The 26,519-nt window shown below is 41.6% G+C and overlaps 1 protein-coding gene and 1 long non-coding RNA gene across 3 annotated transcripts in view; one reads left to right on the top strand and one right to left on the bottom strand.

The window, feature by feature from the left end:
• The window catches only part of ALG14 (ALG14 UDP-N-acetylglucosaminyltransferase subunit), a 99,245-nt gene extending 94,225 nt beyond the window's left edge, over positions 1-5,020 (bottom strand). Inside the window, exon 1 of the mRNA XM_005908717.3 lies at positions 4,772-5,020. Within this exon, the coding sequence (XP_005908779.1) occupies positions 4,772-4,910 (139 nt within the window). The 5' untranslated portion in view covers positions 4,911-5,020. The remainder of the gene's footprint in view (positions 1-4,771) is intronic.
• Positions 5,021-5,028: 8 nt separating this feature from the next.
• Positions 5,029-16,327, top strand: LOC138987227 (uncharacterized). Of its 2 annotated transcripts, none has more exons than XR_011463665.1 (3): positions 5,029-7,560; positions 12,344-12,543; positions 15,685-16,327. It is a non-coding gene; the product is annotated as an uncharacterized lncRNA (long non-coding RNA). The 2 variants fall into 2 exon arrangements; XR_011463666.1 differs by lacking the exon at positions 15,685-16,327 and adding an exon at positions 14,581-15,619.
• Positions 16,328-26,519: the final 10,192 nt, after the last annotated feature.

Genomic DNA, 26,519 nt, shown 5'->3' with positions numbered 1-26,519 from the left:
CCAACTCTTTGCGACCCCATGGACTACAGTCCATCAGGCTCCTCTGTCCGTGGGATTGTCTCAGGAAAGAATACTGGAGAGAGTTAGCATTTCCTTCTCTAGGGGACCTTCCTGACGCAGGGATCAAAACTGTGTCTCAAGTCTCCTGCATTGCAGGCAGATTCTTGGCCACTGTGTCACTTGGGAAGCCTGGTATAAGACACAGGTCCTGTTATCAAGAAGTCTGATGGGAGAGGGGCAAGACACGCACAGGTATATAAAGAGTGACGCAAGACAGCAAAAAACATTAAAATGAGGGGGACGGGCAAGCAAACTGTTATGAAAAGCAATGCCCTCAGCATAGAGAAGATCCCTGGTAAAGGCTGAGATGACTTAAAAGTGAAGCTAATGGGCAGACAGGTATAGGGATGCCAGTGGGTGGGGTGGGATCATTAGGACACGAGAAGACAAGATCCGGGATGGGTGTTCAAGGCTTGGTGGGAACACTGGGAAGAAAGATGAGGGTGAAGTAAGGTCAGCAAAGTAGGTTGGAAAATGGGAAGCAGCTGCTGAAGGCTTCCATGTTGTGAAGTAATATTAGGCAGGCATGAGCACTGATGGACAGGGAGGCCTGGCGTGCTGCGATTCATGGGGTCGAAAAGAGTCAGACACGACTGAGTGACTGAACTCAACTGAACTGAATTGATGAGCACTGATTGCTAGGGCTCAGATCTTTCTAAGGAAGACTTTTGTTCAACACCTCCTAACAGAGGTCTCAGCTCTCTGCAGGTCCTCAAATATTTACCAAACTTCATCCAACCACTGTGTGTTCAATTTCTGAAATCGTACAATCTCCAAAATTTTAACACTTTAATTTTAAAACCATGAATTTAAAAATCAACTGTGTTCATTAAGGTTTCTTTCAGGGGAAAAAAAAATCAAAAGAACATTTATTTATCTCATTAACTATATGCCAATTAAGCAAGACAATTGAACTTCTTAAGAATGAGCCCTATCTTATCTATTTAATTGCACAATCCCTTGGCCTCAGCCAGGTTGGTGTCTTTAACATTCTCTGTGTTCATCTTATTTGTTACCTCTTCTTTGCTTCTGGTCATGCTACAAAGCATAGACTTCCCTGGTGGTTCAGATGGTAAAGCGTCTGTCTACAATGCGGGAGACCCGGGTTTGATCCCTGGGTCGGGAAGATCCCCTGGAGAAGGAAATGGCAATCCACTCCAGGACTATTGCCTGGAAAATCCCATGGACAGAGGAGCTTGGTAGGCTACAGTCCATGGGGTCAAAAAGAGTCGGACACGACCGAGTGGCTTCACTAGTGACTCACTATGCTACAAAGCTCCCCCTGCCCCACCTCCCTGTTGTAAGAAAGCTTTCAATAGTGATACAAACAAACAAGTAGGATAATCAAACAAATTAAGTATGTGTTTTCTTGAAGCACATATATATTCTTATAGTAGAAAGGGAAAGATTACTCTCTAGATCCCAGAAGGAATTAGATATAGAAATAGTCAGCACAGAGTAAATATAAAGGGAATTAGAATCATACTTGAACTTAATAACTTGTCACCCATTTTCTTCTGTGAAAGTGAATGAAAGTGTTAGCTGCTCAGTCCTGTTTGACTCTTTGTGACCCCATGGACTGTAGCCCAACAGGCGCCTCTGTCAATAAGTTGTCATCCATCTTCTTATGCAAGTAATTCACACATCTCATACTCATCTTAGAATTTTTGTTTTTAACTTTGAAAAAGTGTGGTAGTTTGCAAAGTAGGTACTTATTTTCACAGCTAGAACAATTAAGGATAAAACCTAATATACATAACATCTTCCACTGCAGTTAAGACTTTATTTTACCTACTTTCATGGTCTTTTTTCCTTTTTCTTTAAAGGAAAGCTTCACTGAATACATTCTTTGAAAATTTAAGCTTGTTACTGAATCAAGTCATTAAAATGATGGGCTTTGTCTTCCATTTTACTCTTTCAATAAGATTTATTCTTTGGGAATGAAATCCTCTCAGTTCTATCTTAAGATGAACCCAGAATGCAATCACTTCTAACTTCCTTTGCAAGCATCCTGCTCCAAACCACACCTCTCTTGCATGGATTATGACTGTAGCTTCCTGGTCTATTGCCCTCACTGTCCTTGTCTATTTAAGTATCCACTATAGTCTATTCTCAACACAGCCTCTATAGTGATCCTACTAAAAAGAGTTGATCAAATTATTTATCTCTATTCAAAACCCTCCAAGGGCTCCCCTTCTCATATGGAATAAAAGACTTTTTGTAAGCTCTTGGGCCTCATCTACTTCTTCCCCACCTTACGCAGTCTACTCCAGCCACTCTGGCCTCCTTGCTGTTGGGTATCTGTCATCTCCCCAAGGAGGCTTTCCCTGACAATTCTATCTAAAATACAACTTCCTTTCTCTACTTCATAGTATTTATTGCTTCTAACTAACTATTCAGTCTATTCATTTTTTCTGTTTTGGTCTCCCCCACCCTAGCCCCAATAGACGGTAAACACCATGATAGCAAGGGCTTTTATTTTGTTACTGCTGTACCTCCAATGACAGACAATTTAATATTACATTTAAAATTGTCTAAGCAGGTCACATGTCTTTGAAACATATGCTATTTCAAAGACAAATAATAATTTTGATTGGTATTCTTTAAACAAGTGATACTTTATGGTAAGATTAAGCATTTTTTGGTATTCAGGGTAAACAAGGAAAATGCCTTCCCATCCTAAATTTTGGACATGAACTATTAAATTATTTATCTAACTACAAATCTTTCTTTGGTTTGGATGACTTTTGGAGGTCCTTGACTCTTCATACCCTCAATGGTTTGAATGACAGAGGGCACCACCTGCCTGACAAATTCTCAATTTTAGTTTTGGTTCCCAGTCTGCCAAATCTAATGATGTTAAGTGAATGGCTTGAACATCCATTCTTCCATCCATCTGCTCAAGCCAGAAACCCAGACATGACTCTTGAGCCCACCTTCCTATCACCCTCCACTTCCAATCCACAATTCTAGTGATTTTTATCTCGTAAATCTCACTTAAATGCATATACTTTTCTCCATCCCCTCACTCTTCAACCCCCCCAGTCAGGCTGTCATTTGTCACCTGAAATGTTCAAAAGTCCTACTTGTCTCCCTACCTCAGTCTTTGCAAGACATTCTCTTGACAATGCAGGCTGAATGGTCTTTGTGAAAGCTCAGATGCAACTGGGTCACTCTTCATTTAAAAATTCTTTAAAAGATCCCATTGCTACTAGGACTATCAAAAGTCATCACTTATTAAATGCATTACTATGTGCCAAGCACTTTGCTAAGCACTTTACCACCACATTTACTCTCTCAGCTCTTCCTAACTCACGTTTTTCGAAGTGGAAACAGAAGGTTCAATGAGGTTAACTAATTTGCCCAAGATCACCAAATTAGTAAGTTGCAGAGATGTCATTTAACTCCGGTATTATGTTAACTTAGAGGTAAGTGATCCTAATGACTACGTGGTAGGATGCAGTGGAGTAGTGTCGCTTTCTCTATGTGTGTGTGTTTGGGGGGTGTTAAAATACCCTCTCCAATTGTTACTTCCCCACATCCAACTCACTGCAGGAGTGCTCTCTCACGTCTGGCCATCCGAAGTGCCATGGCTTTCTTTACACAGCTTTCCAGACCTCAAAGACCCAGCTCCCCCTTGTCTGGCTAATTCTTAGTCTTCTTTCAAGTATCTGTTTAGACATCACTTCTTCCAGGAAGCCTCCTGCCTCAGGTTCAGATAAAGTGATGCCCAGTGTGAACTTACATAGCAGGTTCTACTTCCCAGGTTACAGCACTTTTCTCATTGCGCCAAGGATCCATTCTGTTTTTTGTTTTCTGTTAGTTTTTCTATATTCTCCATTTCGCTCACAGCTGTTCCCTCACAACTTTCAGTGCGTGGGACATAGCACTTCACGACAAGTAGTGTTAATCAGTTTTGTTATTTTCAGGGCTTAGTTTACTGCCTGCCCTCTCTCCCATGGCTCAAAACACATTAAGTGAATAAAGTAATGAATTACAGGTGAACATAGGTTTAGAACACTTGCTAATACTATAAACATTAATCTTTCTGGATGCAATTTTCTGGCATTTCTATATGTACACAGTGTGGGTGTGTATGGCTGTCAGAGCTGTCCATTTAAAGTTGTAAGCACGTACAGAGCTGGCCGATTCCCTTTAGATTGCATTATCTGACTGTACAGATTGTTGTTCATTCCCTGACGCAACATCCTAAGGTGTGTATTGTTCTCCTGTTAGTAGGTAATTGCTCCTACACTCGCAGATTTTGTATATGTATACTTAAAAATGCGACGATTCGGTTTGTCTTGTTTTTCATGCAGTAACTGTGATTCCTAAATTAAATCCCAAATGTCTAGATTAATAATGCAAAATAACAATATTTATTCAGGGAAATTTCATGTTGCATCAACAGGCTTCTGTGTCATCTTTGGTAACTGATACTTACTTTGTTAGAAAAATATACGCTATAGAAAAGTTTATTACAGACAAGTGTAAATTACCCATTTGTCAATAAACGCGCGGCCTGAGGCACATTGGCAACAAACCAGCGTTTTGCCCAAGTTGGGCAGACGAGCCAATCATGCACACAAACTACAAATCTCAGCATTCAAAGCTGCAAAAAGTCCTACTGGCGCTGCCGAAGAGCGCCGCGATGGACTCTGGGTTTTGTAGTTCCCGACCCTAGCCCGCCAGTCAAGGCCCGTATACTCACCAGATCCAGCCACCACCAAGAGGCTGAGAGACCGCCGAGGCACAGGAGCGCGAGGACTCAGGACTACCCACAGCCGTACTGCCAGCAGCAGCAAGGCCAGGGCTCCTGCAGCCGCCGCGAGGATAAGGGCACCACCCATTCAAAGAAAATACGCATGCGTGCTATCCCGGTGCCGGCCGCAGGAGCGGTCAGAGTTCAAAACTACGGGCTCTCCGGAGACTCAAACTCGAAGAGTGGGCGTCTTGGTGGGCGTGACTTGCTTGAGGTGGGAGGAGTTCAAGGCCAGAGGCGGAAGCCCGGGCTCAGACCGCTCTGCTGGCTTCCGGCGGGGGGTGGGGGGCGGGTTTCTGCTAACCTACAAGCCAGTGCATAAACTGAAATTCACGGATTAACGCCCTGGAGAAGTTTGGTTGCAGCTCATGAGAATGTCAGAACACCTGTGCGCCCTAAAGAACCCCCGGAGCGCCCAAGTTAGCAGGTGTTCCAGCTTTACCAACTTTGTGACTTCCACCTGAGGCCAATGGCATACATCGCCGTTTTTCTTTATGAAACGCCGAGAGAAATGTTTCTGTTGCACATGCGCAGCTACTGAAAGTGTTTGCCAGTTAAAGGTACCTTGGTACAGAAAGTTGAATTTAGGGTCTTCGTATTTCTCCTCTTTCCCAACACTCAGGCTTTTCACTTTTCTAGACGTTTTCACAGATCTCGAACAGTGTGACCTGAGTAGGTGATCACCTCAGGTTACACCGTGATCCTGAGAGGAGTGGACGCTCAGGGGTTCAAGGTGGCGGGCCAGAGATGACATCGTCCTATTCAGTTAATTTTACCATAAAGGCAACACCTATCCTATCTCAGTTTTGCTTAATTTTGTGTTTACTTAATTCCCATTACAGCAATATAAAAATACTGAGAGAAACCCCTTCACCCCACGTGTAATTTGCCTTCAGTCCCCCGTGGACTTGTAGGTTAGATAGGACAAGTGTACAGAGGAGTAAACAAGTCCAGAAAGGTTAAACAGCTTGCTCAAGTGAGACAGTGGCAGATCTAGATTTAGACAGTGGAAATCCCAACTCCTGCTGCATAGGAGTTTACATTGTGTATTCCTTTGCTAGGTCTTCTGTGATTGCTCAGATGGTAAAGAATCTGCCTGCAATGCATTAGACCTGGGTTCCATCCCTGGATCCTGGATCAGGAAGATCCTCTGGAGAAGGAAATGGCAACCCACTCCAGTATTCTTGCCTGGAGAACTCCATGGACAGAGGAGCCTGGTGGGCTACAGTCCACAGGATCACAAAGAGTAGGACACAACTGAGCAACATTTTCACACATTCCTTTGCTAAATTCAAACTTGCTTAGATCCTAGAACAGTGTTGTTAAAAATGTGATTTCTAGGGTACAGTAGGGAGCTACTGAAACAGAATCTCCAGGGGAGAGGCCTAAGACCAACTCATCTAACCAATCCATCTATTTGTATCAGCAGGCAAGTTTGGGAAATATTTAGGAACTATGTAGCATCATTTTCTGGCTAATGGACCTTGCAGCACTTTCTGTATTCTATCAAATCCTCTTAACCCTGTATCCTCACAATAAGGTCATAAGGTGAATATTACTTTTGCACTTTACAGATAAAGAAAAGGATTCTATAAAAGTTAAATTGCTTAAGATTACTTAGCTGGTAGTGGTGGAGAAGTTTTATAATTGTGGGTTTAGAAGTCAGTGCCTCTCAAATTTTGATGGCATCAGAATCCCCTGGGCTTACAATACATAGATGAAAGTCCAGAAGTAGAGCCTCTGGCTCAGTGTGAACAACAGCTTAAGAACATTACAAAGGATATAGTTTTCTTTTGTCTGCCCGCTCTGCCATTCCCAGCAATGGCTTCAGCTTAATGCCGTTTCCCCTCCTACTTAAAAGCAGATATTTAGTGGTCTCAGAAATTACATCTGGATAGGCAGTCTCCAGATTTCAAGAGGTTATCTTGTCATCGGGCCCTTTTTTGTTTGTTTGTGTAAGAGTGAGGAAACCTTTTCCAGAACCTCTCACAGAAGACTTTCACTCTCTGGCCATGTTATGTCACCTGCCCACTCATCAAAGGAATGAGACCACAAAGCTGGCTGGGGTAGGATGGAGGATGATATACAACTCACCTGTTGTATCTGGCTGTTTGGTGTAGGGTGGGTGCTGAACAAAATGGACATTCTCTTGGAGAGGAGGAAGTTGGAGGAGGGTGGAGGAGAGAGAATTGTTGGGTAGGCAAATAATAGTGTTTGGATTGCTGCGGAGATAGTATGTTTGAAGTGGTGCTGTAAACTGACACAGGCAATGCAGATGTTGGACATATTGATAATGTCTAGAATCCAAGCCCCAAGAGATACCCCTGCATTCCCTACTACCCATCCCCTCACTACTGGAATTGCCTGTACGAAAAATCAGCTTGACCACACTTAGTTGCAGGTGGAATGAATAGGGGGTGATCAAGCATTTTAGCGACTACCAGTAAATGCCGAGAATCAAAGAAGATGGAGTAGCAGACATTGTTTGGAGTTATTGGATGAGTTATTTTGAATTAAGGCTGACAAGGAAGTTGTGGACGCAGGGAGGAGCTGAGTGGCAGGCAGGGACAGAAGCCAAGTTGGGAACTCCAGAATGCAATAAATGTCTGCTGCGTGAGCCAACTCCTGTGAGCTTGACAGGCGTGGACTATAATTAAAAGAGGTCAAGAAACTATACTGGATTAATCAGAAAAGGCTGGACTGATCAGGAAGGAGCAACGAAAATTTCTTTTGGGGAGGTAAGCTGCACTGACAATGCAGATAAATGCACAGAGGTAAAGTGTATGAAGGTGTGAAAATGTATTAGTAATTGATAAACTGAATAATAATATTGAGCCATAATCAATCCTAAGTAAAGTCTGCCTGGAAGTGATTTTTATTATCTTCTTAAATCTGTTTTCTAAAATTTCTTTAACAAGTATTATTCATGAATATTTTTAAAAGTAAGATTATTTTGCACTATTAAATAGCATTGTACTTATTAATTTTTTTCAACATATTTAATGCACACATGCTGTGTGCTGGGTTTCATTGCAGGGGATCGTGTATGAGAAGGACACTAATCCAGACAAAAACCTTAGACAAGAAGATGACAGTGGGAGGCAGAAGAGGGTAGATTTGACATATATTTTATGGATAGAGTCAGTAAGACTCATTGATGGATTAGATATTGGGAATCAAGGTGACTGCTGATGTTTGGCTTGAAAACTGGTTGGATGGTGTCGTGCCAGGACTAGACAGGAAGAGAAACAAGCTTTTGTGGGTAAAGAAAGGGGAGGAGGGGGTGACAAGGAAGTGTTCTGTTTTGGGTGTTAGTTTGAATAGCCTGTTAAACATTCTAGTGGTTGTGTTAGTTAGGCACTTTACGTATAAATCTGAAGTCTGGGTTAGAGCTAGAGGTGTAAATTTCGAATTCAACGTATAGATGGTGTTTAAAGCCGTGGGACTAGCTGGGTGAGATCACTTAGGGAAGGAATTTGGGTCAGTCAGGTCCAACAGAAATCTCTGCAATGACGGAAATGTTTTGTGACCATGTTGTCCACTAGACACACTTGCCTCCTGAGCCCTTGAGATGTGGCTAGTGTGATGGAGGAACTGAACTTTTATTTCATTTCGGTTACTTTAAACTTAAATAGATACATTGACATTAGCCAATGGCTAATGTATTAGACAGCTCAGAGTAGAGAAGAGTCTGGAGTCATTAATATTTAGAAATCCAGTTAAGGAGATTGCGCCAGCAAAGAAGAAGATGGAGAAGAAAAAGCCAGGGAGCCAGGGAGGAAAATCAGGAAAAATGGTGTCCACAAAAACCACAGGAGGAAAATGATTTAAGAATAGGAGTCCAGTTAGCTACGTCACAGGCTGCAGATAGATCACATCAAGTGACTTGGGAACAAATTAGTCACTGGCAGTCTAGTCACTGGCAGTCTAAACAGGAGCAGCATTTCCATGGAATGGTGGTAGTGGAAGGCAGATAGAAATGGGCAGAGGAGAGACTGGGAGTTGCAGAGAAGCAGCATCTGTACATAGTTATTTCAGGTTTGCCTTTGAAGAGGAACAGATGAATTGGATGGGAAATGGAGGAGAATTTGTAGTCAAGGAAACATTTTTAAAATTAATTTATTGATTTTAATTGGAGGCTAATTGGAGGTGTATTGTGGTGGTTTTTGCCACACATTGACATGAATCAGCTATGGGTATAATGTGTCCCCCATCCTGAACTCCCCATCCCATACCTCTGGGTTGTCCCATTGCCCTGGCTTTGAGTGCCCTGTTTCATGCATTGAACTTGGACTGGTCATCTATTTTGCATATGGTAATATGCATGTTTCAATGCTATTCTCTCAGATCATCCCACCCTCGCCTTCTCCCACAGAGTCCAAAAGTTTGTTTTTTATATCTGTATCTCTTTTGCTGTCTCATGTATAGGGTCGTCATTACCGTCTTTCTAAATTCCTTATATAAGGGAAATATTTTTTAAGATGGGAGGTAATTGTCATATTCAGTTCAGTTTAGTCACTCAGTTGTGTCTGACTCTATGACCCCATGGACTGTAGCACGCCAGGCTTCCCTGTCCATCACCAACTCCATTTGATGTTAAAAATGATCCAGTAGAGGCAAATTGATGCAGGAGAGAAAGGGAATGAGAATAGGAACACATTTATTTATTTTTAATTAATTACTTATTTATTTATTTTTATTTTTGGTTCCACTGGGTCTTCATTGCTGTACATGGGTTTTCTCTGGTGGTGGGAAGTGGGGGCTACTCTTTAGTTACGGTAGGCAGACTTCTCATTGCAGTGGCTTCTCTCATTGCAGAGCACACGCTTTAGGGCATGCGGTCTTCAGTAGTTGTGGCTCTCGGGTTCTAGAGTGTGTTCTCAGCTGCTGTGGCTCACGGGCCTAGCTGCCTTGTGGTATGTGGAATTTTCCTGGATCAGGGATTGAACCTATGTCCCCTGCATTGTCAGGCAGATTCCCAACCACTGGACTACCAGGGAAGTCCTGTAATGCATTTATTTTAAAAATGAAAAGGGTTGAAATCTTGAGGACAAAGGGAGTGGTTGGGCTTTGATAGGAGGGACCCTTATTCCATGGTTACAGGATGGAGGGCAGGGATGTGGATGCGGTACTGGGAGGTTTGTAGAATTGGTGGTGAATAGAGAAGGGTGTGGAAACTTGGGTGCAGAAGAGTATGAGGAGCTCAAGAAGAAAGAATGCATGAATTAAGCATCTTGAAGAGTAATTGGCATACTTACCAGGATCAGCCTAGGATTTCTGAGTGGATTGGGATGCCCATTTGTAGCTTGAGATAGCAAATATAGAGAAAAACCAGTTGGCATGATTTTATGTTTCCCCCCACCCTACCCCGCCACTGGAAAATGCGAACAGTTGGCTTTAACCAGAGTTAAATTTTTGACAGGTGAATACGTTAGAGAGGTTCTTTTCAAGGGAGTGAGGTCCATGGAGTTTTCTCTGGACACAGTGGAAAGTGAAGACAGGGGAATGGAGGTGGGACTGTGGATGAATCATGGAAGAGTATAAAGTCAGTAGATTGGAGGCCTAAAAAATGTTTAAAAATTGCAATGAAAAGAGTCAGCGAACTTTAGAGATAAGAGGTGGTGGTCAGCAAGTGAGATGCTTGAAGCCAATACTGTTATTATTGGTGGTAGTAGTTAGGGTGTGACAGTATGAATGGATGAAAAAGATCACAGGGTGGGTGTGCACACCCAAATGGATGCTGAGGTCACTAAGGGGCGGAGAGCAAGAAAATGAGCTAGGATTTCACATCGTCAAAGAGTAAGAGGTTGAAAGATGATAGCAACCAAAAACAGCATTTTTAAAAAAGGATATTTATTTATTTGGCTGCACTGGATCTTAGTTGCAGCACTCAAGAAGGATCTTCTATCTTTGTTGCCACATGTGGGATATAGTTCCCTGACCAGGGTTAGAACCTGGGACCTCTGCATTGGGAGCACAGAGTCTTAGCCATTGAGCTACCAGAGAAGTCCCCCCCAAAAGCATTGGTTTTAAGCTAGATATGTTCCATCTGTCCCTCCAGATCCACATTTCTCCATTGCACTTAGTGCCATGGGAGCTCAAACCTAGATTAAACCAATTGGTTTTTTTTGCTCTCTGGTTCTGGTTGGGTTTGGCCATTGGGGATCCTCAGAATGGATGGAGGGAGGCTGTGTCCCTGAACTCAAGATCTCTGCTCTTCAACGTGGCTTTGTCTACACATCTCTCTCCTTCTGGGTGCCTGCGTTCCCTTTCCTTGTTCCATCAGGCCTAGGAATGATGATAGTTCCACTGATACTAACCTGAGTCACTGCATGACCTCTTGTGCCTTCCTTACGCCATTCACATCTTTGTAAATATGTTGAACTTTAAGCAGCACAGGTTTGAATTGTGGCAATCCGCTTATATGTGGAGCTTTTTCTTTTTTTTTCTGGTTTTATATCTTTTTTAATTCTGGACTTTGTACAATCACATGATCAAGTATCTTTTCCGCATTGAGTAGGTTAACAAATGATTTAAAAAAGAGAAAACAAAGTGGATGCAAAGATACCTCAGGAGTGACAAGTTGGTTTTTTGTGTGTGTTTTTAGTTGCTAAGTCATGTCCGAGTCTTTTGCGACCCTATGGACTGTAGCCCTCCAGGCTTCTTTGTCTGTGGGACTTCCCAGGCAAGAATACTGGAGTGGGTTGCCATTTCCTTCTCCATATGTGGAGCTTTTCAATAATAAGCACTTCCATACTCGTGATCTGAAGGTGGTTGAAATTGTGGATGCAGGAAACACAGACATGAAGGAATCATGGATATGGAGGGCTGACTATAAATTATACTAGAATTTTCCACTGTTCAGAGTGAAAACTCTAACCCCCACCCTAGGGTTAGGGTGAGAGTCAACACTGCAGTCCCTTTATTAAATCATCTTCAAATTAACCGCATACACCTGTGCCATCTGTATGCTGTCTTTTAGGGATGCTGATGCAGGGTGGTACAGTGGCATGACTAGAACTTCAAAGGAGCTGGAGTTTTTGAAAGAAGAAGGAGAAATGGTTTGGAAGCAGTGACAGGGGTCCAGAGGAGTACTTTCCCCACCTCCTGTAAGGATGTGAGAGTCAGACAGCCTCTCTTTGAGAGACATATTGAAGAAATGTGAGAGAGCAAGTTTTCAGCTTATGCAGCAAAGGGAAGAAGACATTCAGAAAGAAGTTGAAGATTCAGGGGAAATTTTCAGTTAAGATCAAGAGGTCTACAGGTGCAGTGAAAGGGTTTGTAAGGTGGTGAGGAATGCCATTTGGGTCATTTGGGTCAGTAACTACAGCGATGAGGCTTCTGGCTCATCTGGGAGGCTTCTGGATTGAAGTAAAGAGGGTTGAGGACAGGCTCTCAATTCATATCCATCCAGGTCTATTAGTACCTGTTACATGCTGCACTCTGTGGGCAGTGACAGTTAACACCCCAGCAGTGACTTTACAATGATCCTGGCTAAATGAACTGTGTATGTCTTACCAGAGCCTCCTAGAGAAAAGTCACCTTCCCATGCTCTCATGGGCTGCCTTGAAGTGTGGGCTGCCAGGAAGCCTAGCAGCGAAGCTCTTCCCACCAGAGTTCAGCGATCTTCAATCCTAATGAGGATGGTAAAGAAGAATGAAGCTTTTCTGCAAGAGCCTGGGAGATCCACTTTGGTCAGCATTATGTTTGTCCTTGACAAGGTAGGATAAAGCTGGAAGGGAGTTCTTAGCCTGGGCCAGAGATAAAACTATGGCCACCAGGATGGATGGTTGTATGCTTTACCATAAAGATCTTCTGGAAAGTTGGGTCAGATAGGCGACAGAAATTGTGCCAGTACAACCAAATATCTGAGTTATAGCCAAGACTTTTTTTTTGGCCAAATGTACTTAACATATAGGACTTCCCAGGTGGCTCAGTGGTAAAGAATCCACCTGCCAAGCAGGAGACACAGGAGACATGGGTTCTATTCCTAGGTAGGGAAGATCCTCTGGAGAAGAAAATGGCAACCCATTCTAGTATTCTTGCCTGGGAAACTCCATGGACAGAGGAGCTGTCGGGGCAAAGAATTGGACATAACTGAGTGACTGCACACACACATGCACATACACACACTTAGTATATATTTGAGTCACAACCTTTTCCTGATGAAGCCACTTCCTACTGTTCCTTGAATGCTACCTCTTTAAGGTCATTGTTTAATCCTTAACTGGCATTTTACTGTGTGCTTAATATATGCCAAGCACTCAGATCATGAATTAACTAATTTAATGCTCACAACAACTCCATGAGGTAGGCATTATAATGACCCCCATTTTGCAAATGAAGACATTAAGGTACAGAGAGATCACATCATTTACTCTAGGTCACAAAGCCAGGAGCTGGAAGTCAGAATTCAAAATATCTCACACTCTTAACTTCTATAGTATCATTAAATGTGTTTATTGTGTATTTACACCAGGTGCTGTGCTATACATTATAGAAAGCAAGATAGAAATACAGTATTGTTTACTATGCCTGACTTTTCAGTTGTAAAATTAGAGCTCAATAGGAGGAAAAGGATTTTGAAAAGTAGCTGTTTCACATGCTAGTCAAGAATTGGTTTACTGTTAGCTTTTTCTCCAAGTATTGATACATTAAAATACAATACTAGATTAGATAGGTTGACAGACAAATATATGCTGCTCTCTCTCTCTGGACATAAAGTGAGAGAACAAAATTAGTGTGTCTAGTCATTTTACTGTAAATTCATCTTAACACTTGATTCAATATACTTGCAGTGAAATGACTAGATATGCTATTTTTTTTCTCTCACTTTATGTCCGTTTATCTCAGCTATGCCTTTCCAGGTATGTTTATAAATCCCTGCCCTAGCCTGTGCACCCAGAATGCCTTATCAGTTCCAAATTTAACAAGACATTAAAATCTTATTTATAAATGTATTCCAAAACTATCATGGTAAGTACCATACCACATTATACTATTGACTAATGACAACCACAATAGAAGTAGCTCTTAATTTTCAAAGTTACCATATTTTCTGTTTTAGACTTATAAAGAAACAATTCCATTTTTTCACGTAACACTGCTTGTCTTTGAAATCTGCTGAATTAATTTTCTCCTCATCCCAACCCTTCCTCCTCCTCCCAGAGCCTCTGACCAGCACCTCCATCAAATCCATCTTTTCTTCTTCATTGTATATCTGCCCTTTATTCTGTCTTTCTCAAGTTGTTTTCCGCTTCCATAGAACTTTTTGTCCTTAACTTGTTATTATTGTTTTTCAGTCACTGAGTTGTGTCTGACTCTGTGACCCCATGGACTGTAGCATGCCAGGCTCCTCTGTCCTCTACTACCTCCTGGAGTTTGCTCAGATTCATGTCCATTGAATTGGTGATGCTATCTAACCATTTCATCCTCTACCAACCCCTTCTCCTTTTGCCTTCCATCTTTCCCAGCATCAGGGTCTTTTCTAGTGAGTTGGCTCTTTGCATCAGGTGGCCAAAATATTGGAGCTTCAGCAGCAGTCCTTCCAATGAATATTTATGGTTGATTTCCTTTAGGATTGACTGGTTTGATTTTCTTGACGTCCAGTGGACTTTCAAGAGTCTTACCCAGCACCACAGTTTGAAAGCAACAATTCTTTAGCACTCAGCCTTCTTTGTGGACCAACTCTCACAGCTTTGTCATGGCAAAGGGGCTTGTGTAAATCAATGAAGCTATGAACCATGCTGTCTCTGCAGGACTGCCTGAGACAGATGGGTCACAGTGAAGAGTTCTGACAAGACGTGGTCCACTGGAGAAGAAAATGGCAACCCACTCCAGTATTCTTGCCTGGATAACCCCATGGACAGTATGAAAGGCAAAAAGATATGACACTAGAAGATGAGCCCCCCAGGTTGGAAGGTGTCCAGTATGCAACTGGGGAAGGGCAGGGGGCAATTGGTAACAGCTCCAGAAAGAATGAAGTGGCTGGGCCAAAGCGGAATCAACGCTCAGTTGTGGATGTGTCTGGTGGTGAAAGTAAAGTCCGATACTGTAAACAATGTTGCATAGGAACCTTAGGTCTATGAATCAAGGTAAATTGGACATGGTCAAATAGGAGATGGCAAGATTGAACATTGACATCTTAGGAATCAGTGAAGTAAATTGGATGGGAATGGGTGAATTTAATTCAGGTGACCATTATATCTACTACTGTGGGCAAGAATCTCTTAGAAGAAATGAAGTATCTCTCATAGTCAACGGAAGAGTCTGAAATGCAGTACTTTGATGTAATCTCAAAAATGATCTCAGTTCATTTCCAAGGTAAACCATTCAACATCACAGTAATCTGAGTGTATGCCCCAACCAGTGATGCTGAAGAAGCTGAATTTGACCAGTTCTATGAAGACCTGCAACACCTTCTAGAACTAACACTGAGAAAAGTCCTTTTCATCATGTGGAATTGGAAAGCAAACGTAGGAAGTAAAGAGATACCTGGAATAAAGGCAAGTTTGGCCTTGGAGTATGAAATGAAGCAGGGTAAAGGCTAACAGTTTTGTTAAGAGAACCTGCTGGTCATAGCAAAACATCTTTTTCAACAACCCAAGAGATGAATCTACACATGAACATCACCAAATGGTCAGTATCAAAATCAGATTGATTGTCCTTGATAGAAACACACAAATTATGTTTTCATTCCTTTATCTGACTATACATTATTCCTTAACTTTATATGAAAAAACAAAATTCATATACACAGTCATACAAGCAGTCTGCCATTTAGTAGGCATTTGTATAGCTTCTCAACTACCTCTCGCAACCATCTTATGAACTTAAGTACTATTATTATCCCCATTTTGTAGGTGAGGAACTTAAGGCTCTACTGTGCTAAGTCAACACCACTGATGTTTTGATTTGACTTCCTGTGGATGTACTGTGGCCATCTAGTGGCTTCGGGAGTATAGTGATGTTACTTAGGGAAAGTAATTCATGCAGAAAATACAGAGAACATGTTACATTAAGAAGGAGATAAGAAGAATGAAACTTACAGATGTGCCTCTTAAAGGTTAGTCTTATTTTTCTCCCTAAAATTCTGTGTGAATAATATTGAGTATACTTTACAACAGGGGATATATAGCTCTTGCTGTGACGTGTAACCTGGTTTCTTCTCAGCGTCTCCACAATTTATTTAATATCCTAATCATTTTTCATCTATATTAGGTACTCTATTCACTGTGAATTACTTCTCAATTTGTTACAAACAGGCTTGACAATTTACTGAAAACCTTTTTTAAGATAGAAATCTCAGATGGCTTGGCTGTTTGCCAAACTTAAGATTCCTTTCTCTACACCAGTGCTCCAGTGGGATCTTTGCTGGTTATATTTGTTTTGGAGTAAAGTGGCACATTGGTAAAAGAATCTGCCTACCAGTGCAGAAGAGTCAAGAGAGTTGGGTTTGATCCCTGGTTTGGGAAGATCCCCTGGTGTAGGAAGTAGCAACCCACTTCACTGTTCTTGCCTGGAATATTCCATGGACAGAGGAGCCTGGCGGGCTTCAGTCCATGGGGTCACAAAGAGTCAGACATGAATAATCACACACACAAGTTAAAAAATAAATGAACCTGAGAAATTCTTAACACTCTGTGATACTTCATTTATGTTTTCCTGGGAACTGTGGAATGTCTGTGTCTTAACTTAGGAAAAAAAAAAAACAACTCTCAATTTCCCTTTCTAAAAAGGTACTATAAATGAAACAAAACCTTTTATGGTCAATTTCCTCCATCAATTATGCCTTTTGTCCTGAATCTTTAACTGTGCACTCTCATTGTATTTTTGCCCTTTAGCCTCTAAAGCTGAAGTCTTTCCCATTAAAAAATAAAAGCACAATCAATAAAACCCTCCCTCACTGGGCCTGGCTCGGCAGAAGTCCTTTAAACTACCAGTCCTGCACAGCCCAACCACACCTTCTATCCTTTTGCCAGAGTGTTTTTCCACTCCCAGTCTATTTTTAAGCAACTGGGCTATTTCATAGAACTGAAGCCTTCTGGTGTGCATAGAACAATTATTTTTCAGTTGTTGAAAGGCGGTCATCCTGGACATGTAGCTAGGCAGCCTGTTTTTGGTGGACTTCAAGTATATGGAGGCTCCTCTCAGCATATGGAAGAAACTTGGTCCTCCCAGCACTACAGAAGTCAGGTATTGATTGACACAGGGCTTGTCCTAGAATGACAGTGCCCTGTGCATACTAGTTACATCCATAATCTATTCCGAGGATCAGAGAGCTCTGTTGGGTTACTACTGTTTAAGATGTACATTATGTATATGCTGGACAGCTAGAACTGTGAACCACCCTGGTCTCTAGGACCCAATACCCCAACTCAGCCTTGAAGACTGGTTCTTATGTTAGTCCACATGCTAGTGGAACCAGTCATAACTAGTTACCATCATGTCTTTTCTTTCCTATAAAGTCAGTGTTGTTAAAGACTACTCCATACTTGCTGTCTAGTTTTTTTTTTTTTTTTCTTAATTCACTGAAATCTAGCTTCTGCCATAATTATTCTCTAGTAACTGCTAGATTATTAAACCCAAAGAAAATCTCCTTTTCTAATTTTTTTTTTTTTTTTCTTCATTCAGGCCACTGAATTTTTTCTCTGACTGACTTCCACGACTCCATTTTTTTCTTCCAACTCTCCTCATACTAATCATACTGCTCCTCATATTACTCTTTTTCTACTCTCCTACTGCAGCCTTATCTAACTCAAAGAAACTAAACCATGCCGTGGAGGGCCACCCAAGACGGATGGGTCATGGTGGAGAGTTCTGACAAAACATGGTCCATTGGAGAAAGCAATGGCATACCACTTCAGTATTCTTGCCTTGAGAACCCCATGAACAGTATGAAAAGGCAAAAAGATAGGACACTGAAAGATGAACTCCCCAGATCGGTAGGTGCCCAATATGCTGCTGGAGATCTCTGGAAAAATAACTCTAGAAAGAATACAGAGATGGAGCCAAAGCAAAAACAACACCCAGTTGTGGATGTGACTGGTGATAGAAGCAAAGTCCGATGCTATTAAGAGCAATATTACATAGGAAGCTGGAATGTTAGGTCCATGAATCAAGGCAAACTGCAAGTAGTCAAAGAGGAGATGGCAAGAGTAAATGTGGGCATTTTAGTAATCAACGAACTAAAATGGACTGGAATGAATTTAACTCAGATGACCATTATATCTATACAGTGGGCAAGAATCCCTTAGAAGAAATGGAGTAGCCATCATGGTCAACGAGAGTCCGAAATGCAGTACTTGGATGCAATCTTAAAAACAACAGAATGATCTCTGTTTGTTTCCAAGGCAAACCATTCAATATCACAGTAATCCAAGTCTATGCCCCAACCAGTAATGCTGAAAACACTGAAGTTGAATGGTTCTATGAAGATCTATAAGACCTTCTAGAACTAACACCTAAAAAAGATGTCCTTTTCATTATAGGGGACTGGAATGCAAAAGTAGGAAGTCAAGAAACACCTGGAGTAACTGGCAAATTTGGTCTTGGAATACGGAATGAAGCAGGGCGAAGGCTAATAGAGTTTTGCCAAGAAAACGCACTGGTCATAGCAAACACCCTCTTCCAACAACACAAGAGAAGACTCCACATGGACATCACCAGATGGCCAACACCAAAATCTGATATTCTTTGCAGCCAAAGGTGGAGAAGCTCTATACAGTCAGCAAAAACAAGACTGAGAGGTGACTGTGGCTCAGATCATGAACTCCTTATTGCCAAATTCAGACTTAACTTGAAGAAAGTAGGGAAAACCACTAGAAAATTCAGGTATGACCTAAATAAAATCCCTTATGATTATACAGTGGAAGTGAGAAACAGATTTAAGGGACTAGATCTGATAGAGTGCCTGATGAACTATGGATGGAGGTTCATGACATTGTACAGGAGACAGGGATCAAGACAATCCCCAAGAAAAAGAAATGCAAAAAAAACAAAATGATAGTCTGAGGAGGCCTTACAGATAGCTGTGAAAAGAAGAGAAGCAAAAAGCAAAGGAGAAAAGGAAAGATATATCCATTTGAGTGCAGAGTTCCAAAGAATAGCAAGGAGAGATAGAAAAGCCTTCCTCAGTGATCAGTGCAAAGAAATAGAGGAAAACAATAGAATGGGAAAGACTAGAGATCTCTTCAAGAAAATTAGAGATACCAAGGGAACATTTCATACAAAGATGGGCTCGATAAAGGACAGAAATGGTATGGACCTAACAGAAGCAGAAGATATTAAGAAGAGGTGGCAAGAATACACATAACTGTACAAAAAAGATCTTCATGACCCAGATAATCACGATGGTGTGATCACTCACTTAGAGCCAGAGATCCTGGAATGTGAAGTCAAGTGGGCCTTAGGAAGCATCACTACCAACAAAGCTAGTGGAGGTGATGGGATTCCAGTTGAGCTATTTCACATCCTGAAAGATGATGCTGTGAAAGTGCTGCACTCAATATGCCAGCAAATTTGAAAAATTTCAGCAGTGGCCATAGGACTGGAAAGGGTGAGTTTTCATTGCAATCCCAAAGAAAGGCAATGCCAAAGAATGCTCAAACTACCATACAATTGCACTTGTCTCACACGCTAGTAAAGTAATGCTCAAAATTCTCCAAGCTAGGCTTCAACAGTATGTGAACTGTGAACTTCCAGAAGTTTAAGCTGGTTTTAGAAAAGGCAGAGGAACCAGAGATCAAATTGCCAACATCCCTGGATCATCAAAAAAGCAAGAGAGTTCCAGAAAAATGTCTATTTCTGCTTTATTGACTATGCCAAAGCCTTTGACTATGTGCATCACAATCAACTGTGGAAAATTCTGAAAGAGATGGGAATACCAGACCACCTGATCTGCCTCTTGAGAAATCATATGCAGGTCAGGAAGCAACAGTTAAAACTGGACATGGAACAACAGACTGGTTCCAAATAGGGAAAAGAGTTCATCAAGGCTGTATATTGTCACCCTGCTTATTTAACTTATATGCAGGGTACATCATGAGAAATGCTGCGCTGGATGAAGCACAAGCTGGGATCAAGATTGCCAGGAAAAATATCAATAACATCAGGTATGCAGATGACACCATCCTTATGGCAGAAAGTGAAGAAGAACTAAAGAGCCTCTTGATGAAAGTGAAAGAGGAGAGTGAAAAAGTTGGCTTAAAGCTCAACATTCAGAAAACTAAGATCATGGCATCTGGTCCCGTCAGTTCAGTTCAGTTCAGTCACTCAGACATGTCCAACTCTTTGCGACCCCATGAACTTCAGCACGCCAAGCCTCCCTGTCCATCACCAATTCCTGGTGTTTACCCAAACTCATCCTTTGAGTCAGTGATGCCATCCAGCCATCTCATCCTCTGTTGTCCCCTTCTCCTCCTGCCCTCAATCTTTCCCAGCATCAGGGTCTTTTGAAATGAATCAGCTCTTCACATCAGGTGGCCAAAGTATTGGAGTTTCAGCTTCAACATCAGTCCTTCCAGTGAACAACCAGGACTGATCTCCTTTAGGATGGACTGGTTGGATCTCCTTGCAGTCCAAGGGGCTCTCAAGAGTCTTCTCCAACACCACAGTTCAAAAGCATCAATTCTTCGGCGCTCAGCTTTCTTTATAGTCCAACTCTCACATCCATACATGACTACTGGAAAAGCCATAGCCTTGACTAGATGGACTTTTGTTGGCAAAGTAATGTCTATGCTTTTGAATATGCTATCTAGGTTGGTCATAACTTTTCTTCAAAAGAGTAAGCGTCTTTTCATTTCATGGCTACAATCACCATCTGCAGTGATTTTGGAGCCCCCAGAAATAAAGTCAGCCACTGTTTCCACTGTTTCCCCATCTATTTCCCATGAAGTGATGGGACTGGATGCCATGATCTTCGTTTTCTGAATTTTGAGCTTTAAGCCAACTTTTTCACTCTCCACTTTCACCTTCATCAAGAGGCTTTTTAGTTCCTCTTCACTTTCTGCCATAAGGGTGGTATCATCTGCATATCTGAGGTTATTGATATTTCTCCCGGCAATCTTGATTCCAGCTTATGCTTCCTCCAGCCCACCATTTCTCATGATGTACTCTGCGTATAAGTTAAATAAGCAGGGTGACAGTATAGAGACTTGACGTACTCAGCTGGTCCCATCACATCATGGCAAATAGATGGGGAAACAGTAGAAACGGTGGCTGACTTTAATTTTTTGGGCTCCAAAATCACTGCAGATGGTGACTGCAGCCATGAAATGAAAAGACGCTTACTCCTTGAAGGAAAGTTATGACCAACCTAGGTAGCATATTAAAAAGCAGAGATATTACTTTGCCAACAAAGGTCTAGTCAAGGCTATGGTTTTTCCGGTAGTCATGTATGGATGTGAGAGTTGGACCATAAAGAAAGCTGAGTGCCAAAGAATTGATGCTTTTGAACTGTGGTGTTGGAGAAGACTATTGAGAGTCCCTTGGACTGCAAGGATATTCAACCAGTCCATCCTAAAGGAGATCAGTCCTGAGTGTTCACTGGAAGGACTGATGTTGAAGCTGAAACTCCAATACTTTGGCCACCTGATGTGAAGAGCTGACTCATTTGTAAAGACCCTGATGCTGGGAAAGATTGAAGTCAGGTGGAGAAGGGGACGACAGAGGATGAGATGGTTGGATGGCATCTCCGACTCATTGGACATGAGTTTTGGTAGACTCTGGAAGTTGGTGATGGACACGGACGCCTGGCGTGCTGCATTCCATGGGTTGCAAAAAGTCGGACATGACTGAGGGACTGAACTGAACTGAACTGAGTCTCCTCATATCACTATTACTCTACCTTCATAGTCTTCCTGGGCCTTTCTTTCTCTATTAATTCTCATAAAACACACACACACATATTTAAAAATATATTCAGGAAAACATTGGAAAAAATAAAATGGGAACTTGGGTACCCACCAGCTAGATAATTTTGCCTTCCTTCTTTCTTCTTCCTTCCTTCCTTCCTTCTCTCCGTTCTTCCTTCCATTCCTTCCTTTCTTCCTTGTTCAGACTGTCATTTTTTTTCCTCTCTAAGAAAGAAAAGCTTTATTTATACCACCATTCCCCCTACACTTTAGCTTTTTAATTTTTATTTCTGAGGTTTCTTAACCTTGTGTATCTTTTTTCCTAAGGTAAATGATTTTCACCGTAAAATCCATTATCTTCTCTATGGTTACATGCTCACTCATTTGGCAGTTACATTTCTTATCCTCTTCTGCAGCTAGGTATGATTTTGTGGTTAAGTTCTTGCCAGTGGAATATAACTAGAAGTGATGAGAAAATCTTTTGCCTTACTCTTTTTAAAAGAACATGGCTTGCCTTAGACGCCTTTCTGTCTCCTTCATGGACATGTCTGTGACCCACTGCAGCACAAAAGTGGGGAAGACATGGTAGGAGGGGATGCAAAACGAGGTAGAAGGAATCCAGTTCCTAAATGACCTCATAACACTGGATGCTGTGTCAGTCTAGGCCCAACTAGTATCTGAGAAAGAAAGAAACTTTCACTTTCTTTATGTCTGTGACTTCTAGGGCCTCTTTATCACAGCAATTTAGCATTTAATATAAAAATTGATACCTGGAAATGGGGAACTTCTAACAGAATCTTAAAACATATGGCATTACATAAACAATCAGACAATTGACAGTGAAGGAATAGATCTTTCAGGTTGGAAAACTGGTGATCCTTTTAATACCATTGCAAAGTGTTTGGTAGAAATTTTACCTAGTCAACTTGGAAGCCTGACCATCTTTCTATGGCAGAAGTTTAGTGGAAGCATTTGGGAAGAACCAGAAAATAAATGTGTGATGGTTGGTCCTTGCTGACTTTAGCAAGATTTTTTGAGAAAGAGATGAGCTCATATAAGAAATGAGGGTTTTGTAAACAGAAATGGAAGGAAATAGAGTGTATAGAAAATTTGGGCCTCACAGGATTAGAAAATCCAACTATTTTTGTAGTGCAAACAGGAGAATAAAGGTTGTTTTTCAGATATATATATATTTTTAAAGCCCTTCCATTAAGATTTCTCATGCTCAGTTGTGTGTGACTCTTTGCAACCACATGGACAATAGCCCGACAGACATCTTTGACCATGGGATTGTACAGACAGTGATACTGGAGACTACAATTTACTACTGTACAACTGTGCTCGTTTTCACATGCTAGTAAGGTTATGCTCAAAATCCTTCAAGCTAGGCCTCAGCAGTATGTGAAGCAATAACTTTCAGATGTATAAGCTGGGTTTAGAAAAGGCAGAGCAACCAGAGATTAAATTGCCAGCATTTGTTGGGTCATAGAGAAAGCAAAGGAATTCCAGAAAAACATCTACTGCTTCATTGGCTATGCTAAAGCCTTTGACTGTGTGGATCACAAGAAACTGTGGAAAATTCTAAGTGATGGGAATACCAGACCACCTTATCTATCTCCTGAGAAACCTGTATGCAGGTCAAGAAGCAACAGTTAGAACTGGACCTGGAACACCAGACTGGCTCCAAATTGGGAAAGGAGTACAGGCTGTCTTTTGTCACCTTGCTTATTTAACTTATATGCAGAGTACCTCATGTGAAATTCTGAGCTGGATGAGTCACAAGCTGGAATCTGGATTGCAGGGAGAAATATCAACAACCTCAGATATGCAGATAACACCACTCTAATGGTAGAAAGTGAAGAGAAACTAAAGAGCCTCTTGATGAGGGAGTAGAGGAGAGTGAAAAAGCTGGCTTAAAACTCAATATTCAAAAAACTAATATGGCATCCAGTCCCATCAGTTCATGGCAAATAGAAGGGGAAAATTGGGCTTCAAAATCACTGTGGACAGTGACTGCAGCCATGAAATTAAAAGATATTTGCTCCTTGGAAGGAAAGCCATGATGCACCTAGACAGTGTATTAAAAAGCAGAGATATCACTTTGCTGACAAAGGTTCTGTATAGTCTAAAGCTTTTCAGTAGTCTTGTACAGATGTGAGAGCTGGTCTATAAAGAAGGCTGAGTGCTGAAGTATTGATGCTTTCAAAGTGTGGTCTTGGAAAAGACTGAGTGGATCAAACCAGTCAGTCCTAAAAGAAATCAACCCTGAATATTCATTGGAAGGACAGATGCTGAAGCTGAAGCTCAAATAGTTTGGGCACCTGCTGTTAAGAGCCAACTTATTGGAAAAGACCCTGCTGCTGGGAAAGATTTAAGGCAAAAGGAGAAAAGGGCGGCAAAGGATGAGATGGTTAGATGGCATCACTGATTCAATGGACATGAATTTGAGCAAACTCTGAGAGATAGTGAATGATAGGGGAGCCTGGCATGCTGCAGTCCATGGGCTCACAAAGAGTCAGGCATGACTTAGCAAGTGAACAACAACAACGAATTAAGATCTTCTGACAAAGAAAGAAACCTAGCCTTTCAGCAAAGATCAGATTAAGGGTGCTAACACTTACTTATTTTTTAAGATTACTTCAAAGTAGCCACCGTTAAAACAATGAAAAGAGGAATGGGTAGACCATAGAATAAGCTAGTTTAAGAGCTAGGTCCATAAAAGAACTTTGGCATCATTTTTGACACATAACTGGATATGAATAGTACAAAAGCCTAAAAGGTTTTTTTTTTTTAAGGAAATTGCATTACTAAAGAAACCATAAATCTGCCTTGCAAAAGCCATTTACTGTGTTCTCAAGGAGTTTCTGGGAATGCTAGTCTCCAAGGTCCTCTTCAGTCTTGATCCTGGTGAATGGTGGACATGGAAGAACCTCCCAAAGAGTGAACCCAGGGGTCTGCAGGCATAACCAAGGCATCCAGATGGGTTCATCAGGGAATGTCTTCCACGGTCAGGGCAAAAGTTTCTGTCTGGAGAGAAAACTATTAAGGATTACAGGTTGCTACGTGTTTCCCATTCTTTCATTTTTCACATGGAAGTTTGTATTCTATTCCTGATCCACCATTACAGATTGGGTTGAAAGTGGGGATCAAGTGAATATTTTTTGGTTTATAAGTCATTGGACTGTATGTAGTCACATCTGGACATCTGGAAAGAGAAGGCTCTACTTTCCCCAGAGAGAGTAGACTTTGAACTGGCTATGGAAATGAATAGGCCCACAGATGGCTCCTTTTGGAGAGATGTTGAGCTGTATGGGAAGAAGGGTGCACTGAGACATCTCGGTGGTATGAGGGATTGACCAAATCTCTTTGTTTACCTTTACCTGAACTAATACAGTCTTGCTTGAGGTTCTGATTTCTTTATTCAGAAACCTATCTCCTGCATACTGACAGCTTTCAAATTTGTATGCCCAACCAGGATTCTCTTTTATATTCTAAACCTATATTATATGAATAGTAGACAGCTTTGCATGGATTTATCACTGGTAAAACCTTAATCACCAGATGTCCAAGACTGAAATGATTTCATTTCTCCTTAAACATGTACCCCATTGGTGATAGATTGCAATAAATGGTCACAAACTCATCCTGTCCCTCTACACACACCTCCTTGCAACTACTGAGCTGGTGCCCTAGAGACCGTGTTCCACAGCAGGAGAAGCCACCACAATGAGAAGCCTGCTCACAGCAGCTAGAGAAACCCGTGCAGCCAATAAATAAATAAAAAATGCAGCAGAAGTAATGATGTGGCAATTACGAGCCTAGACCTCAAGAGCCTTGCAGGCTTTGCTATCAGTCTCTTGGAAAGCTTCTACCATTATGTGAAGAAACTTGGGCTAGTCTCTTTAAGGATGAGAAGCTACGTGGAGAAAGATGCCCAGCTGACATCCAGCACCAACCACCAACCACCAACATGACTGGCAACATAATGTGCAAGGCCCAGGAAGGCCTCTTATTTCATAATTATTAAGAATTTCAAGGTAGAAATAGCAGAATGATGAGCGAAGCACAAGTCACGTGTGCGTGCCGCTGGCCTTGACAGATGGAGACAACACTTCAGAGCATCAACCCTTGCCAAACTGTCACAGCTGACTGTCACCCTATGAGTGAGCTCAGACAAAACCAGCTGAAGAACTTCCCAGCCAAGTTCAGCCCAATTGTTGACCAATAGAACTGTTAGCTAATGAACAATTATTTTAAGGCATGAACTTTGATGATAGTTTGTTTGGGCAGCAATAAGTAATTAAGTCATCCTTGTGCTCTCTTATCCTGGGTGATTACAGCCTGAATCAATCCAGCTCACCCACACTTTCCATCTCATTTTGTGAGGCCTGAGGAATCTTTATGCTACCTGCTTCTGGATATGTTCCTTCTTACCCAGAAATATATGTAGACTTGGACTGCTGCTGCTGACTACCGAGGCTTAAAATCTAGATCCTACCATTTCTAATTGTGTGACCTTGGACACATTATTTTTACCCCTTGTGCTTCTATTTCCTTATCTGTAAAACAGAACTGACCTTATCTTTTTTTTTATTAGGATCTGTGAAGGTTGGTTGAGTAACACAAATGGCACTTAGCTAAGAAGACCGTGCTCAGTAAATGTTAGTATGATGACCTTCGATTCAACACAGTATCTGTGAGATTCAGTATGAAACTTGCAGGAGGACTTCAGAAGACTTCTAGGGTTGTATGGAAACAGTATTCAGAGAGGTTAAAAAAACCCAGCAAAAATAACAGACGTAGTCTGGAGAAACTATTAAGTGGTATGCAATTAGAAACTTGAC

Source organism: Bos mutus, chromosome 3 (assembly GCF_027580195.1).
Source record: "Bos mutus isolate GX-2022 chromosome 3, NWIPB_WYAK_1.1, whole genome shotgun sequence".
NCBI lineage: Eukaryota > Metazoa > Chordata > Mammalia > Artiodactyla > Bovidae > Bos > Bos mutus.
Note: the sequence above shows the minus strand (reverse complement) of the source record. Positions and strands in the feature narration are given on the sequence as shown.